General features: G+C 43.1%; 1 protein-coding gene across 3 annotated transcripts in view; it reads left to right on the top strand.

Annotated features, from left to right (window-relative positions):
* The window catches only part of TSPAN14 (tetraspanin 14), a 56,342-nt gene that overhangs the window by 16,049 nt on the left and 24,952 nt on the right, over positions 1-15,341 (top strand). For 2 of the 3 annotated variants that reach the window (XM_079136099.1, XM_079136097.1), the window contains exons 2-3: positions 11,356-11,453; positions 12,087-12,137. In XM_079136099.1, coding sequence (XP_078992225.1) covers positions 11,373-11,453; positions 12,087-12,137 — 132 coding nt within the window. In that variant the 5' untranslated portion in view covers positions 11,356-11,372. The remainder of the gene's footprint in view (positions 1-11,355; positions 11,454-12,086; positions 12,138-15,341) is intronic. The other variant, XM_079136098.1, reaches the window with a different exon arrangement.

The raw sequence follows: 15,341 nt of genomic DNA, 5'->3' as shown, positions 1-15,341 counted from the left end.
TCCATAATTCCTTCTGTATTTAACCTTCTGTATTTAATTCTGTGGCATTCATCTTCCATCCTTCTCCTTTGTTTGTTTATCCGTGTGTGTATTAGAATCCACTCATGAATTCTTGTCTGGTTTGATTCTCAGATTGTTCCAGATATGGCTAGTGGAGGCTTCTTCAGACTGACTGCTATGAAGGATAGCTCTTTAAAAATGTACATTTCCAGGTCTATACCAGCCCTGTTGAACTATTCAATGGGATTCTGGAGATATGTCCTTTAACAGTTTGGATGTTCTGTGGAATTTGGTATCATGTGGATTTAGCCGGATGTTTTCTGTGGTCACCTCACAGAGCTCCATTTCTCCCCCAGTCACCTGCAGACAAAGGTGACCCGAACTCTGTCTGCCTGCTTCCAAGCTGGGTTTCTGGGTCAGAGTTTCTTTGAACAAAACCTTCTGTGGCTTAAGAAATAATAAAAATAGTAAGTTTTAAAATTACTGGATTAGGTGACCTCCATTCCAGGCCAAACCCTTCCTGCAGAGTCCCCTCCCTGCTTCCCTCCTCTGACCCATATCTACCCCTGCCTGGGCTTCTCTCCTGATAACTGCATTGAAGGAGATGAAAGGCTTCTCTCACCAATTAGGAGGCCCCTTGATGCTTCTGAAACTCACAGGTTTGGGGTTGTGGGTTTTTGGTGGTGGAAACTTATAATGCTTAATTTGCCAAGCTCAGTGTTCTTACAGGAAGCCCCACACTTAGAACCTCAGACCAGATTCAGAGCTGGGGGCCCAACCTCTCTTGAACCTTCACATGGAAGACATCCTAGGGCTGGTGGTCAAGACCTGATGATCCTTGGAGCCTACCTTTCCCCCATACCTGTGCTCTGGGGCACTGCTTATCACCCTGTGATAAAGGAAGGTGGCTCACCCCAAACCCTGTATAGCTTTATGGTATCTTTCCACAGTGCTGTCACTTTCCTGATGCCAGTGAGTATCTGCTGCCTGATAGACCCTGGGTATAGGGTGTTGGGTAACTGGGGACTGGGTCAGCAGCAGACATAGATACTTTTGACTCTGTGGCTGAGTCAGAGAGAGCTGAGCCCCTCCTTTTGCTCTCAGAGTGTGGTGGTGCCTTGGGGCAGCCTACTGTGGCCTGCATCGTACCAGCTGTCTCTCCTACTGCCTACTGGAGCTCCTTTCCCTTCCATGCCCATCTACCCGCTCCTAGGAATCTCCCTTAGGACCTATCTGTTCGTTTGGCCTGTGAAGGTTCCTGGGTGCCCAGTGGGCCCTGAGGCACCCCCTTCTTTGATGGTGACTGTCCAGGGCCTAAGTTGTGCTACTTGGAAGTGCAGAAGGGCCCTAATTCTGTTGGGAATGTGGCTGCCTTTTCCTGGTGTTGAGCCTGAGATCCAGTCATTTGCCAGTACTGGGAGTCTTGAAGGCAAGGTGAAAAGTTAAGTCTTGGTGAATGACTGGATCTGGACACTAGAGAGAAGGGAGATTGCAAGGATAATTAAATTGAGGGGCTGCTGTTTTAGCTCAGAATGTGGGTGAATGGGTTGTCATTAAGGTCACTTGGTCCTCAGGTAAAAGAGGGGTTGGAGGAGGGGTGGAGGTAGAGGTGGAGAGCTAGGTAGGTTTTCAGACCTTCTTGTAAGATAATGAAGTACTGATCTGTACTTCATTACAGATGAGGAAGCAGAGAACGGTTAAGGACAGCTCCTGAGCAAATGACTTTGTGTCTGGGTAGATGAACATGCCCTCGGGGAACCCAGTTGTTGGCCACATTGATTGAGATACCTGAGAGATCCAAATGGCACTTCTTAGTCCATAGTTGAATTTTATGCCTGGAGGTTGGGGATAAGGTTTGGGTGATAAGATAAGAGATATGGAGCCAATAGCAGAAAGCAGTATCACAGGGGGTGTGAAGTGTGTAACTACCTCCTAGAAGGGTGGTAAGCTTTAATTCAGGACAGTGTTCAGTGAGAGCTTGTACTGTCTCTACAGCAAGGTCAGGCAGTATGGCACTCAGTTCCCTTTTCTCCATTGCAGTCTGGTTTCCTTCCCTTCATGCCTTAGTTTGTCTGCCTGCCTGTATCTGTCTGGCAGGTTGTTTCTGTCTTCTTCCCCTTTATTTTTATATCTGTGTCAGGAATGAGTCTGGTATCTCAATTTCTTGAATTTTGATCTAATTAAAATGCACATTGAGGGACACTCCTATTCTGCATTTCCAGCAAATTCATATTCCTGGTGGCTTCTGACCAGAGTCAGCGCCCATTTTAAAACATATGTTGTCCAAAGAGGGCAGGTCAGAATGGGGAGATGCTAAAGAACTGCAGGGAGAGGAGAACCTGAAGGAGGGTGTGCAGGTGCCTGTCCTTCCCTATGAGGGTTGAGGAGAAAGGGCCCAACTCCCTTGGGTGTGGGATACCTATGCACCAGCCAGAGTTTAACATGGATGAGAAGCTCACAAACAGTGCTTCTTGAGTGCCAGTTGGTGAGGATGACTGTTTGTATGGAGCTGATCGCTAAATGAATGGGAGAGGTAATGAACTTTTTTTTATAAACTTAAGGGTTTTTTGTTGTTGTTGTTTTGATTTTTTTGTTTTGGGGATTGAATCCAAGGCTTTGTGCATGTAGGCAAGCACTCTGTTGCTGTGCTATATCCCCAGCCCTTTTAAGATTTTTATTTTGAGACAGGTCTTGTTCAGTTGTCCAGGCTGGCCTAGAATATGCAGTCCTCCTGCCTCAGCCTCCTGAGTAGCTGGGATTGCAGATGTGCACCACTACATCCAACTTGTAAACTCCAGTTTTAATTTAAAGTCCCAATTTTTTTCTTAATTGAAATCTTTCCTTTTCTGCCTTTCCACTCCATTCCCTTTTTCTTTAAGCCAGTGCTTATTTTATTATTTCATAGCTTTTGTAAGTAAGAAGTCCACGTACAACAAAACTCAACTCTATTTCTGCTTGGGACCTCACAAGGCCCAAATCACAGTGTTAGCAGGACTGTTTCTTTCTGGAGACTTGGGAGGATCCACTTCTAAGCTCTTTTTTCCTGTTGTTGGCAGAGTTCAGTTCCTTGCTGTTGTAGGACAGCAGTCCCTGCTTCTTTACTGGATGCTAGACACAGCTAGGAGTTAACTCCTGGAGTCTCTCTGATCCTTGCAGGTGACCCCCAGGTCTCAAACCCAGCCAAAGGTGCATCAAATCTTCTCATGCTTGGAATCTCTCTCATTTATGCTTCTGCACTTGACTGGGAGAAAGCTGTGCTTATAAAGGCTCATGTAATTACAGTTGGTCTTATGTATCTGTGGGTTCTGTATCTGAATTCAAATAACCACAGATCGAAAACATTTGGAAAGGAAAATGGCATCGTGCTGAACATGCATAGACTTTTTTCCTTGATTGTATTCGCCAAACAATAAACAACATTTGCAAAGCATTTACATCGTATTAGATATTGTAAATAATATAGATATTGTCAATAATTTAAAGTTTGAGAGGATGCATGTAGGTCATACTACATGATTTTATATAAGGGACTTGAATATCTCTGGTGTGTTTTTCCACAGGGGTCCTAGAACCATGCCCTGCAGATACAAAGGGACAACTAACTGTACTTTGGACTCACTCAATAATCTCCCTATTTTAAGACCAGTTGATTAGTCACCTTAATTACATGAACAGAGTCTCTTTTGCCCTTTATTTTGTGTGGTGATAGATTCTTCTTGACTTTTTTATTTTGCTAAATAAAAAGTAGCAACTAAAAATACTTTGAAATCTTCCTGAGATAGAAGTGATGAATTGAACAGACAAACTTAATTTTACTTTCTCTGAAAATCTCACGCAAGTTAAGGGGAATTTTAAAAAAGGAATTCATGAGCATGGGTAGAATGGCAAAGAAAATAACAGCAAGAAAACTTTCGTAAACTAGGAATTGATGGATGAGTATCCCAGTTTAAAATGTAAGAATTGATTTTGAAGGGTGAGCAGGGATGATGGGCATCCGAGGTGGGTAAATATGATCGTTTGAAAGGAGTCAATTCCTAGACTCCTTTCCTTCCTCCGTGATGCTAGGTGACTGCCTCTCCCACTTTTAAACCGAATATGGGAGATTAATTCCGCAGAAGGAAAAAAACGAAGGGCCTTGGAGACTCCAGGTATTCTTGGGGGTTCATATTGAGATCACCTCTTCTCAGTCTTCTATTTGTTTCTAGAATACTGACAGCCAGTCTTTTGGCGATTAAAAAGGACACCCCCCCCCCCCCCCGCAAGGTGGCACATACTTGTAATCCCAGAGACTTGAGAGGCCAAGGTAGGAGGATTGCGTGTTTGAGGCCAGCCTTAACAATTTAGCAAGGCCCTAAGCAACTTAGCGAGACTCTGTCTCAAAATAAAAAATAAAAAGGACTGGGGATGTAGTTCATCGGTAAAGTGCCCCTGGGTTAAATACCAGTAGCAAAAAACAAACAAACAAACAAAAATAAAACCAATATCACTGAGAAAACCTAATCAGCATAGGAAGAAAAGAGTAAAACAAATGATGCTGATAACAGGGATTTTCCAACAAAAGACCAGCTAGATCACTCTAGATAGAAACTTACCTGCCCAGTTTCTAGTTAGCTCCTTAGTCATTCATTCTTAATCATGAGGATTACCAAAGATTACTAGGCATATGAAGAAATTGACTAACACGAAAGATGGCAAGTAGAAGAAAAGTAACTTGAAAGAGTCTTAGAGAAAACAATTTTTTAAAAAACTCATACATTTTCTCAGAGTTAAAGAAATATTGCATACATGAAATATGAATAGATACTATCAAATAAAGCACATGTGGAAAATCAGAAGTTATTCAAAAATCTAAAAATGTGGGCAAAGTAAAGACATCAGAATTATTAGAAGAGGAAGTATTCTAGGATATAGAGTAAAAAGATGAAAAGACAGATAATAGATAAAAAAAATGAAAGAACGAGCCAGGCTTCCCACATCCATTAAAAGCAGTTGCAGAAAGGGAGAACAAAGAATGCAAGTGATAAAATCTCAAGGAAAACATTCCTAGAATAGAAAGCTTTTTTTTTTTTTTTTTTTTTCCTAAATAGGAATGGTCCTCTGAATGTTGAGCTATATGGTAGAAGGTAGACCCAAACTGGTACTCTGAAGTCTTAATATGCTGGGGAGATGTTCCTGTAAGTTTACAGAGATAAAAGAAGCAGGTCAGATACAAACATCAGGAATCAGTGCTTTTGGACTTTCAGTGCTCTTGAAGAATATAGAAGATGATGGAGCAACGTCTCAATGTTCTCCGTGGAATTGATTCTCAGTCTAGAATTGTATATACAGACAAACTCATTCAAGAGTGAGGTAGAATATAGTTATACTGTGTGCATGTAAGAATATGAAACAACAAATCCCATCAACATGTACAACTACAATGCACCAATAAAGAAATGTGGAAAAAAAATTGTGAAGGTATTGACTGGATAGAGCACCTACCTAGCATGTGGAGGTTCTGGGTTTAATCCCCATGTCTACACATACGTCTCACAAAGATGTTTTCAGATATACCTGGTCTGAAAACTCACCTTTTGCACTGGAGACAAAAGTGAGCAAAGACCGAGCCTCCTGTAGACTGAATCCCAAGGGGGAAAGGGATCCCTGGGCATCTGGTGAGATCAAAGAAGCAGCTCAGAAACCTCAGGAAGGGATTAGAAATAAAACATCTGGTGTGTAAGAACTTACTGAGAGGAGGGTTAGACACCTGGCATTGACTTTGAGGTTGACTTTGACCAAATTATAATATTAAATTGTGTGCATCTTTAAATATGTAACAACAAATTCTGCCACCATTTACAACTCTAATGCATCAATAAAAAATATAAGAAAAACAGAATTTGAAGTTAATAGTAATTTAAGTAAACAAAAACAAGAATAACTCCAGAGAAAACAAAAATTGCACAGGAAAAGCAGACAATTGTGGTGTACTTGGCCCTTTTTGATGACCTATGTGGTAACATTGTAGTGTCAACTCTGAAAATGACTCTAGCCAACTCTACATCTTATAATTACAGAGTGGAGAGATGGTAAAGGACAGATATGGGAGGGTAGCTCAGGGGAGAGGTGGTTCAAGGGCAGAAGAGTTAAATCCTTATCTTCCAAGGTAGGAAGTGGACAGGTAATGCCCCAATCCAAAAAAGCAGGAAAGTAATTCAAACATTATATACAGACATTTCTAAGAGATATTTGTGTATAAACAAGATTGAGCTAGAAATTGAATATCCCTTGGCCTTAAAGGAGGCCTGGCTTATGGGTGGGGCTAGGGTCTGCTGTTTTTCTCAGCATAGTTTTTACAATAGTTGGTTCTTAGATTATCTGGAGGTATAATTTTGAAAAAAAATTTAAGAGCAGATCTAAAATATACTGAATGTGAAAAGAGGAAGTATGACTCCAGGAAAGTCATTTTAATTGTCCACGCAAGTTTGTGCACACTGGATTGCTTTTTGTTAAATGTATTTCATTTTGCTTTGCTTTCTTTCCTTTTTTTTGGGGGGGGGCAGGTGGTACGGAGGCTCCAATCCAGGGCCTCACACTTGCTATGCAAATGTTCTACACTGAAATCAGTTATCCTCAACCCATTAAATGTATTTCATATTGTGAGCTGTGGTTAAACAATTGGTAAGCCATTGTTGAGTGAGTTCTCATTGCCAGTTCACTTTTCACACTTCTGAGTTGATCACATATTTTATAGTTGAGCATGTGCTACTTTTTTACTTAAAAAAGGACAGTGGGGAGGAATGGCACAGCTTAATATGACACAGAGGTAGACGGGGAACCTGTTTATGATGACTGCAGGACTCATTGCCACCCCCTCCCCATCCCAGCAGTGACTTCTGTTTGCATTTATAACACCAGGGAGGAAATGGTGAGTGCGATAGTGGAAACCTTTTTGAAAATCAATTAAAGGCCACCCACACCATGCACCCATTTTCAAACTCTTGTATTCTGCTTTGGCCTTTACCCATGTGCTTACAAATTTGCTCCATGATTGCAAGCCATGATGTTCATGTTTAATAATATGTATTCTTTTTCCTCTCCTTTATTTTCATGAGGCATATTCTTAATCATGAGTTTATTGGTTTAAGGGTATGACCAGAGTTTTGGGGTGTTGAATGAAAGGGTAGTAACACATCTCTCTGCTGCCAACAAGATATGAACATGGTTGCAGCAATAGTGGTGGTTATCTTGTTAAATTAGGAAGTATAAAATAGTATCTCTGGATATTCTTTAAATTTTATTTCCAGCTCGGGGAATATAGCTTAGTGCTATAGCACTTGTTTCACATGTGCAAGGTCATAGGTTCAATCCCCAGTCCACTGACATTTTTATATATTAATTATATTGATCTTCCATTTCTGTGTAATATTTGTATCCTTTGTTTACCTAAAGCTGGAGTCTTGTTTTATTAAGTATGAATGTTTGTGTTGTATTTATCCTCTGTCATAGTTGCTATAGGTGCATATCACTTGTCATTTGTTTATTATTTTAATGTTACTTTTAATCACATGGGAATTTTGAGTAGTCTTGTACTTTTTCCCTGTTGCTTCAGAAGATGAGGCCAGGGACAGTGACTTATGCTGTACTTGCAGCTATTCAGGAGTCTGAAGCAGGAGGATAGCAAGTTCAAGGCCAGCCTGGGCAATTTATACCTTGTCTCAAAGTAAAATAGAAAGGGCTGGATGTAATTCAGTGGGATGGAGCTTGCCTAATGTGTGAAATCCTGGGTTCAATGCCAAATACTGTTTAGAGAAAAGATGATTAACATGTACCTACTGAAATAAAACTCTGTGCAAGACGTGCATATACGTATGTCCTTTAAATATTTAGATTTTTGTTTATTTAACTCTCCTCAGATTGCTAATCCACTATCTCAACATTATTAAATAATTCTACCTTTACCCCTGTTTTGAGAAGATGATTTGACCAACATGTTCCTTGTATTTGCTATGTAAATACTTTATTTTACATTAATAAGTTTTTAGAATTGAGACAGTTTGAGGTTCTGATAATTGTTTTCTATGCACACAAAATAGCTTTTGGATTCTTCTCTGCTAGGGTAGTAATTAAGTTTGGGAAAGTTTGCCATCTACTTGTAGGGAGCTAATATGCTTAGTTGCTCATTTAAGGTGCTAATGGACACATCGTTAATAGAGGGCCAAGTTCTGCCCTCCTCCATTGTGACTTGGTTTAGCAAATAAGGTGAGATGCCAATGACCATGTTCACTTTGAAGTCATTTTGGGTTAGGTCTGGCTGTTGGGACCCTCTGACTTGGATTTGGGCCCCAACATCTGTGCAAGCAGAGTTATTTCTTGGTTGTTTGTGTGGCTTGTGGGTGGAAGGGGGTAAAGCAGGTGGGAGAGAAACCAGGTGCCCGTGGAAGGAGAAACCGTGCTCCACAGTTCAAGTCTCCCTGCTGGTTGCATCTCTGTGAGGTTCCCTGTGTGGCATCTGTTCTCCATACTGAACTGGCTGGACCTGAAGGAGACAAGGGGTCTTCAGGGTGAGATTCCCTGTGTCACCACAGAATAATCATGTCCCAAAGACCCTGGGCAAGGAGAGCAGGAATGAGGCCCCCAAACTGGACTGGTTTATTAGCTCATTAGCTAGTTCCTTTATGGAGCTCCAGTCAGGGAGAGAGGGGGATTCTGGCTTGGTTGGTTAATTGGTGAGCAAGGGGCACTTTCTAGGATTCCTAAACATTTGGGTGCTATGTCTGACCAGCCCTCCCCTGTGTTTAAGGCCAGCTTCAGAAAGGGAAGGGCCATCGCCTGCCAAACATTTTGTACTCCAAGGAGCAGGATTGTCTTGTGGGTAAAAAGGAACACTGTTTCTACCACTAACAATATTTTCCTGCCTTGTGCTGCATTTTCAGCTGAGTTGGCTGTTTTCTGTGATAAACTCAATCAAGTTTTAGTTTTAATTTTTTCCCAACATACCTGTATCTATCTATAGCCTACCACCAAATACCCCCAAACAAAAATCCCCAATGCTTTGAGGCTCTATAATTTGTGACACACAGATGGATATTAGTTTCTTTGGGTAGTTAAGTGTCTACAAGGAGTCTTCCTCAACTGACCCCCAGTCTATGTGCTGCACCCCAATAAACAAGGCCCTTCTATTCTCACAGGATCCCCAAAGGAACTGCAACCCCTACCCAGGCCTATACTGGTCCTCTGGTCATATGTCAAGAAGCATGTCCCTGTCTTCTAAGGAACTTATCAATAATGCAGATTCAGGTCCCAACCTAGATCCACTAAACTGAATTGGGCTGTGGGGTGAGGAGTACTGGAATCTGTATTTGGAATAAATAATTTTGATGCTGCCAGCTGGGGCCCTCAGTCTAGTGGTATGAGGGACTGCTCACTAAAAGCCCTGTTTTAGTTGGAGATGCCAAGGCCCCAGGAGAGCAGGCCTTGACATGATCTGGTCATCCTGCTACAGTTGCCTCTGTCTCTGCCAGAGGTCCCTGTGTTTCTCCCTGTAGAATCTCACATGTCTCTAGCTATGTTCTGGCCTCACAAGTTGTGTGTCCTTCTGTCACAGAGGCCTTGGGCACTGAGATTGCTGTCCCTCATTCTTGTGGGGCAATTTTGTGGAAGTATTCTTCTGATGGTGGAGGTTAAGGGATTGGAATGAGGGCTGCTGGGTGGCTGGTATCTTCCTAGTTAGGTTTTGAGATCAGACAGGCTGGGTTCTTCCAGCAGGGTGCTTACCTCTCTTCCATCCCTCCTGGGAAGATGGGAGCAGGGCTAGTTAATGGTGGGCTCTAGACAGCATCTTGATTCCACACCTTGGGAGGATTGACTGAGCAGTCACAGGATCCACTTCTAGAGGAATGTGCTTCCTTGTCCCTTCTCTGCACTTTTGTCTCAACAAAGTGGCAGGGTTTCCATGGCTTCTCTGGTACCGATTTTGTAAGTTGCTAATCCTCACATAGGCGTTAGGCACTGATTTCTTCCTAGGTATTAGGGATGGGTTGTCTCTTCACTGGCCATGTTTGTTCTGGCCCCTGACCCTATTCCAGTGGTTCCCCCTCACCCTGGAAAGTGGGAGGTAAACAGGGTGTTGGGGAGGGAGCTTTGCTCTGTGAGCCTAGACACCCTCTCCTTCCCCAGCATTGACTCTGCTTTGGCAGCAGAGATTTTCACTTTCCCTACCACTCCCCACCAGAGGATGGTAGAGGAGTTCAGGGATCACCTGGATTGCCATTGGGGTTCAAAAAGGAAAGTAGTACAGGTGGGCCAGGCCCTCAGAGTCTTCCTTTGGTACCATCCTTCCTTTTGTATGATTGTGACAGACTTGGGGGAATGGACACAGATTAAAAACAGCAGCCATCATCCTTCAAAATGTAGGTCCCAGGGTCTTCCTACAGGGCTGTGTAGCCTAAGCTTTATTAAAGCCCGAAAACCAAAACTGTGGTCATAGAAGGGAAGGAGGAGAAGAGAGGGTGGAAGCAAATGCTGGCTGCTATGGGTTGTTGAGGTCTTACCCAGGCCAGGGTGCTGGGCCTTCACCTCTGTACAGGCTGAGCTTTGGAGTTTGTCTCAGATAATAGGTAAATTAATATGGAGCCTTAATTCTGGCTTCATGTACTGTCTGCAGTTGAAATCATGCTAACCCGCCTAACCTTTCATTTCCTCTTCCAAAATATGATTCTTTGTGAAGCCCTGTTTCCTCATTTCCTTGTTTGGCTCTGGAGGGTGGAAGGATATGGAGTGTGAAGTCAGCTATTCTTGGTGCAGATGCTGGGATTTGTCATTGCTCTCTTGTCCTTGGGCAAGTCAACGTGACCTTTCTGAACTCCTGTTTCCTTAGCATGAAGAGGAAAAATCAATACCCAATCGTGAGGTTATGAGCTGAATGTTTGGGATGGTTCCAAGCAAACTCCAGGGACTTAGAAGACATCTTGAAAATTGTCTTTCTCTGTTCTTTAAAAATTCCCTTCTAATTCTTTTGTTTGTTTTTGGAAGCCAACCTAATCTGACTTTTTAAAAATATATTTTTATTAGTTATTGATGCACCTTTATTTACTTATTTATAAGTGATGCTGAGAATTGAACCCAGTGCCTCACACATGCTAGGCAAGTGCTCTGCCAATGAGCAACAATCCCAGCCCTCCAATCTGATTTTTACCTCATCTATAGCTGATATTGGTAGTACACTGCACTTGGACTAGCAATAGGACATAAGAGAAACAATTTAGAGATTTCTGGAATCTATCGCCTCACCTTCTCTCTTGCCTTGGGGAGCAGGTTTTGGGCATATGCTTTTACACTTAACTTGCCCTCTCATCAGTTGCTGTCTCTTTGCAGGCCCTGCTTCTCAGAAGATGCACTATTACAGATACTCGAACGCCGAGGTCAGCTGCTGGTACAAGTACCTCCTCTTCAGCTACAACATTGTCTTTTGGGTAAGTACAAGAGAAGAGCCACATTCTGTTGTCCAGTCCTTTGTGAATAAATCATGATTCTGTACATATTTTTGATTGCCAAGCCCTACCTAGGTGAGTCTGTGGAACCAGCAAATGTGATGGATGCATCAGTGTGATTCGAAGCTGGGTTAAGGGCCCCTGACTCAGCCTTGGAGTTTCAGGAAGGCTTGGGGCTCTGGTCCAGGTGCTGTCTTCCCTGCCCCCAGAAGGCTCCCAGTGAGACGGAGGCAGTATAGTACTTCATGTGCATTTGACTCTGCAGTGCTTATGGTTCACCAAGAGCAGGATTAGCCTGCTTGGCATCGAGAAGCTTCTTGGTTGGGGTGGCCAGGGAAGAGCATTTTGAGGATGTGTCCTGGGGACTGAGAACTGGCCTCAAACTCTCTATTCTCCTGCCTCAGTCTCCCAGGTAGTTGGGATTTCAGGCATGGACCACAGGTCCTGCTATGAATATTAGTGAAAGAGCAGCCAAGTGGGGGTCTGGGGAAGAAAGTTCCAGGCAGAGAGAATAGCAGTTGCAAAGATCAGAAGAAGTCTACATGACTAAAGCCAAGTATGAGTGAAAGGGAGTACAATTGATGTCAGCTTTCTTTCTCATTAATCATGGTGGAGGTGAAAGACACCATCAGAGGAAGGAGTGGGCTGAGGAGAACATCAAAACAAGTGAGCATGTTGACTAAGAAGAGGAAGAGGAGGAGAGGTTGGAATACTGAGCCCTGGGGTGCCAGAGGCTGGGTGGAGGAGAAAACCCATGCAGAATTGACTGAGTGAGTGGACTAAGATGAAAGGGAGACCAGGAGATTTCATGTTGTAGAAGCCTCTGCAGTAAAGGAGCAGTCAGCTTTACCCCAGCAAGATGATGCAGGATGAGGACAGAAAACTGGTAATGACTTGGACAAAGTAGAGGTCGTTGGTGACCTTGACTGGAGACACTGTGCTCTGGGTGCATAGCATGTGTGCGTGGGGTAATAGAAACCCAGCTGGAGCTGCCCAAAGGAGCCAGCAGAAAGTGAGGAAATGAAACAGAGACTCTTGATAGTTCTTTCAAGGACTCTTACCTTAAAAAGGAGAAGATAAATTGGTTACTGACTGGAGATGGTGAGAAAGTTGAGATGTATCATGTGTGTCTTACAGTAGAATTGGTCCAGGGAGAAGAAAATTAGGACATTGAGGGACATGATAATACAAAAAGTTTTTAAACAGTAAACCTTTTAATGGTTGAAACCATTAGTATTTGCTATAGGTTAGCTCTTGAAAGTTTAGATCCCAAAGTTCCATGTGTTAGAAGCTTGGTCCCCAGCTCGGGGACCTATTCCACAGGTAGGTCCTAGGAGGTCTTAGGTTATTGAGGGGGTGCCCCTGAAGGAGTTAGTGGGACCCGGTCTCTTCTTTCTTTTGCATTCTGGCTGTTAGGTGAATGATTTTGCCACACACTGCCTCCATGATGTGCCACCTATGACCACAGGTCCCACAGCAATGGGTCAATGAGTCATGCACTGAAACCACCAAATTTGTGAGTCAAAATAAACCTTTTCTCTTTATAAACTGATTATCTCAGGTGTTTGTTGCAGCAATGGAAAGCTGACTAGCACAGTATCTGTGTGAGGGCAGAGGGAATAGGAGGGTCAGGATGAGTGGTAGCAATGTCACAGTTTGCCTCTGTTGTGGATTGGTGGTTCCTATTTGGACTGGAATTCTTCAGAACAAGGCAGACATATTAAGACTTCCCAACTTTTCAATCTTGACTTTATTGCTTCATCTCCTGGCAGTTTATCTCAGTGTGTTCTGTTCTGGAGAAATATGGGTTGGGGGGTTCCAGTGGCTTGGCCTTTGACCCCAGGTCATTTCCTGTGCTTAGATAGCCTCTCACAAACAGTGCCATCACTGCCCCTGAAATAGAGCATTGCTGGATCTTTGCTATTGTTCCTGTGGGTCCCTCCTAATGGGAGAACTATGCCTTGTCCTCATCATGTGTGGCTTCCCAGACCTGCATTGCTCCCTGTCTGGAGGGAAACCCTCTGGACCCACATGCCCTGTGCCCCCACCCCTTCAGGTCAGGTATTCACTGATAAAGGGCCACATGGGCCACAGACAGCCTAACACTGGTTTCTGCCCTTCTGACGGTGCTGGTTTACCTTTTCGTCTATACCTCAGACTGCCATCCTGATTTTTATAGCCAGAGCAGAGCTCTGTTCTTGCTGCTGTGGCTGAGGTCCCTGGTCATCTCTTTCCTCAGAGGCTTTGTAGAACAGATTCCTGGCTCCTGGGGAACTGTACTCACTTGCCCAGTAACACATTCATAGCAGCAAATTCAAATAGCAGAGTTCATGAATCCAGAATTGCAGCAGGTTTGCGTAGTGGTTGAAGGGCATTGTAGTTTTATCAGGGTTTTGCAGAATTGGCAGTGTGTGTGGTTGAGAGTTAATCATTTTTCAGTTAGTGTGCATTGGGGCAGAACAGCAGGGAACAAACAGAAACAGGCAGGAAATGAGAGCCTGGTTGGGAAATACAGGCAGGAGACTGGTCACCTTGCTCAAGCCCAATCAGCCCAGACCCTCCCTGCTGAATCCTGGCTGGGATTTGCCATCTTCATCTGTGTAGGAGCTGGCAGTATGGAGTGAGGCCTGAGAATTGAGATGCACTGTCCTCTGGAAAGCTCATGGAGTAGCAGGAGGATGTCAAACTACCCTGGGCACCAGGGTGCCAGTCTGGACTCTTTCCTGATACTGGTTGGCCTTGATAAGCCCGGTGTTCTCATTGTGAAACATTGTTCTCAGCTACTTGCTGTCTGCCTCATAGGGTTGCAGAAAATGTTTCAAGTAGTATACCTCTTCAGAGAAATTTTCTTTTTTGAAATGGAGAGAAATACAAAAATAGAAAAATGTAATGAGCCTTACATTCCCATCATCGGGAATTCCACTCATAGCTGATCTTAATTTCGTTTGTTCCCCCCACCCACTCTTTGTGTTATTTTGAAGCAGTCTGGATAGATGATCTTGCACAATGTTGGTATTGGTTTTGTTTTGATGAGGTGAGCAGTGAAGGAGGAGGATTGCTCAGCGGGCGGGGATGAATATGCAGAAGGCAACCTGTTGTTCTGCAACCAGTTCTAGATGATGGGACAAATACAAGCTTTAATTTAGCAGTTTGCCCCCATTGAGCATTATTTTCACAATAACTTTCTTCAAAGATAAATGCCTATAGCACTCTAACAGTTTTTGTTAGCTGTTTTTCTGACTTAGGGGCTGAGATTTCTCAGGGACCATTAATACCTGATTGGGGTAAGAAACATGAATGCCACTGAGTCTCTGTTTTGTTCTGTATCTCATGTTTCACGTAATAAGAATGAGCTGGGCTTCCTGAGGGGTCTTATCATAGAGATATTAGGAAAAATTGCTTCCAGCCAACATAGGTTTTTCTTTTTCTTTCTTTTTTTTTTTTTTTAACTGTACTAGGTAATGAACCTAGGGGTGGTCTACCACTGAGCAGCATCTTTCTGGTTTTTATTTTGAGATAGAGTCTTACTCAGTTGCCTGGTTGGTCTCAAACTTACAATTCTCCTACCTCAGCCTCCTGAATTGCTGAATTAATGGGCATGTACCCCAGCACCTGGCCCAACAATAGCATTGTGAGAGTGTAAGCATTTTACTTTTTAAATTACTGTTTAGTTATGCGAGACTTGTTTGTAGTGCAAAATCTTCAGTTCAGAGAAATGAAAAATCAAAACCACAATGAGATATCACTTCACATTTCTGTTATTTAAAAGAAAAAAAAATGTTGGGAAGGATGTAGAAAAATTGGTGCCATTGTCCACTGTTGGCAAGAATGTAAAATAGGTCAACCATGATGGAAAACAGTATAGTGGCT

The sequence above is a fragment of the Sciurus vulgaris genome, assembly GCF_902686455.1.
Source record: "Sciurus vulgaris genome assembly, chromosome: 4".
Taxonomy (NCBI): domain Eukaryota; kingdom Metazoa; phylum Chordata; class Mammalia; order Rodentia; family Sciuridae; genus Sciurus; species Sciurus vulgaris.
Note: the sequence above shows the minus strand (reverse complement) of the source record. Positions and strands in the feature narration are given on the sequence as shown.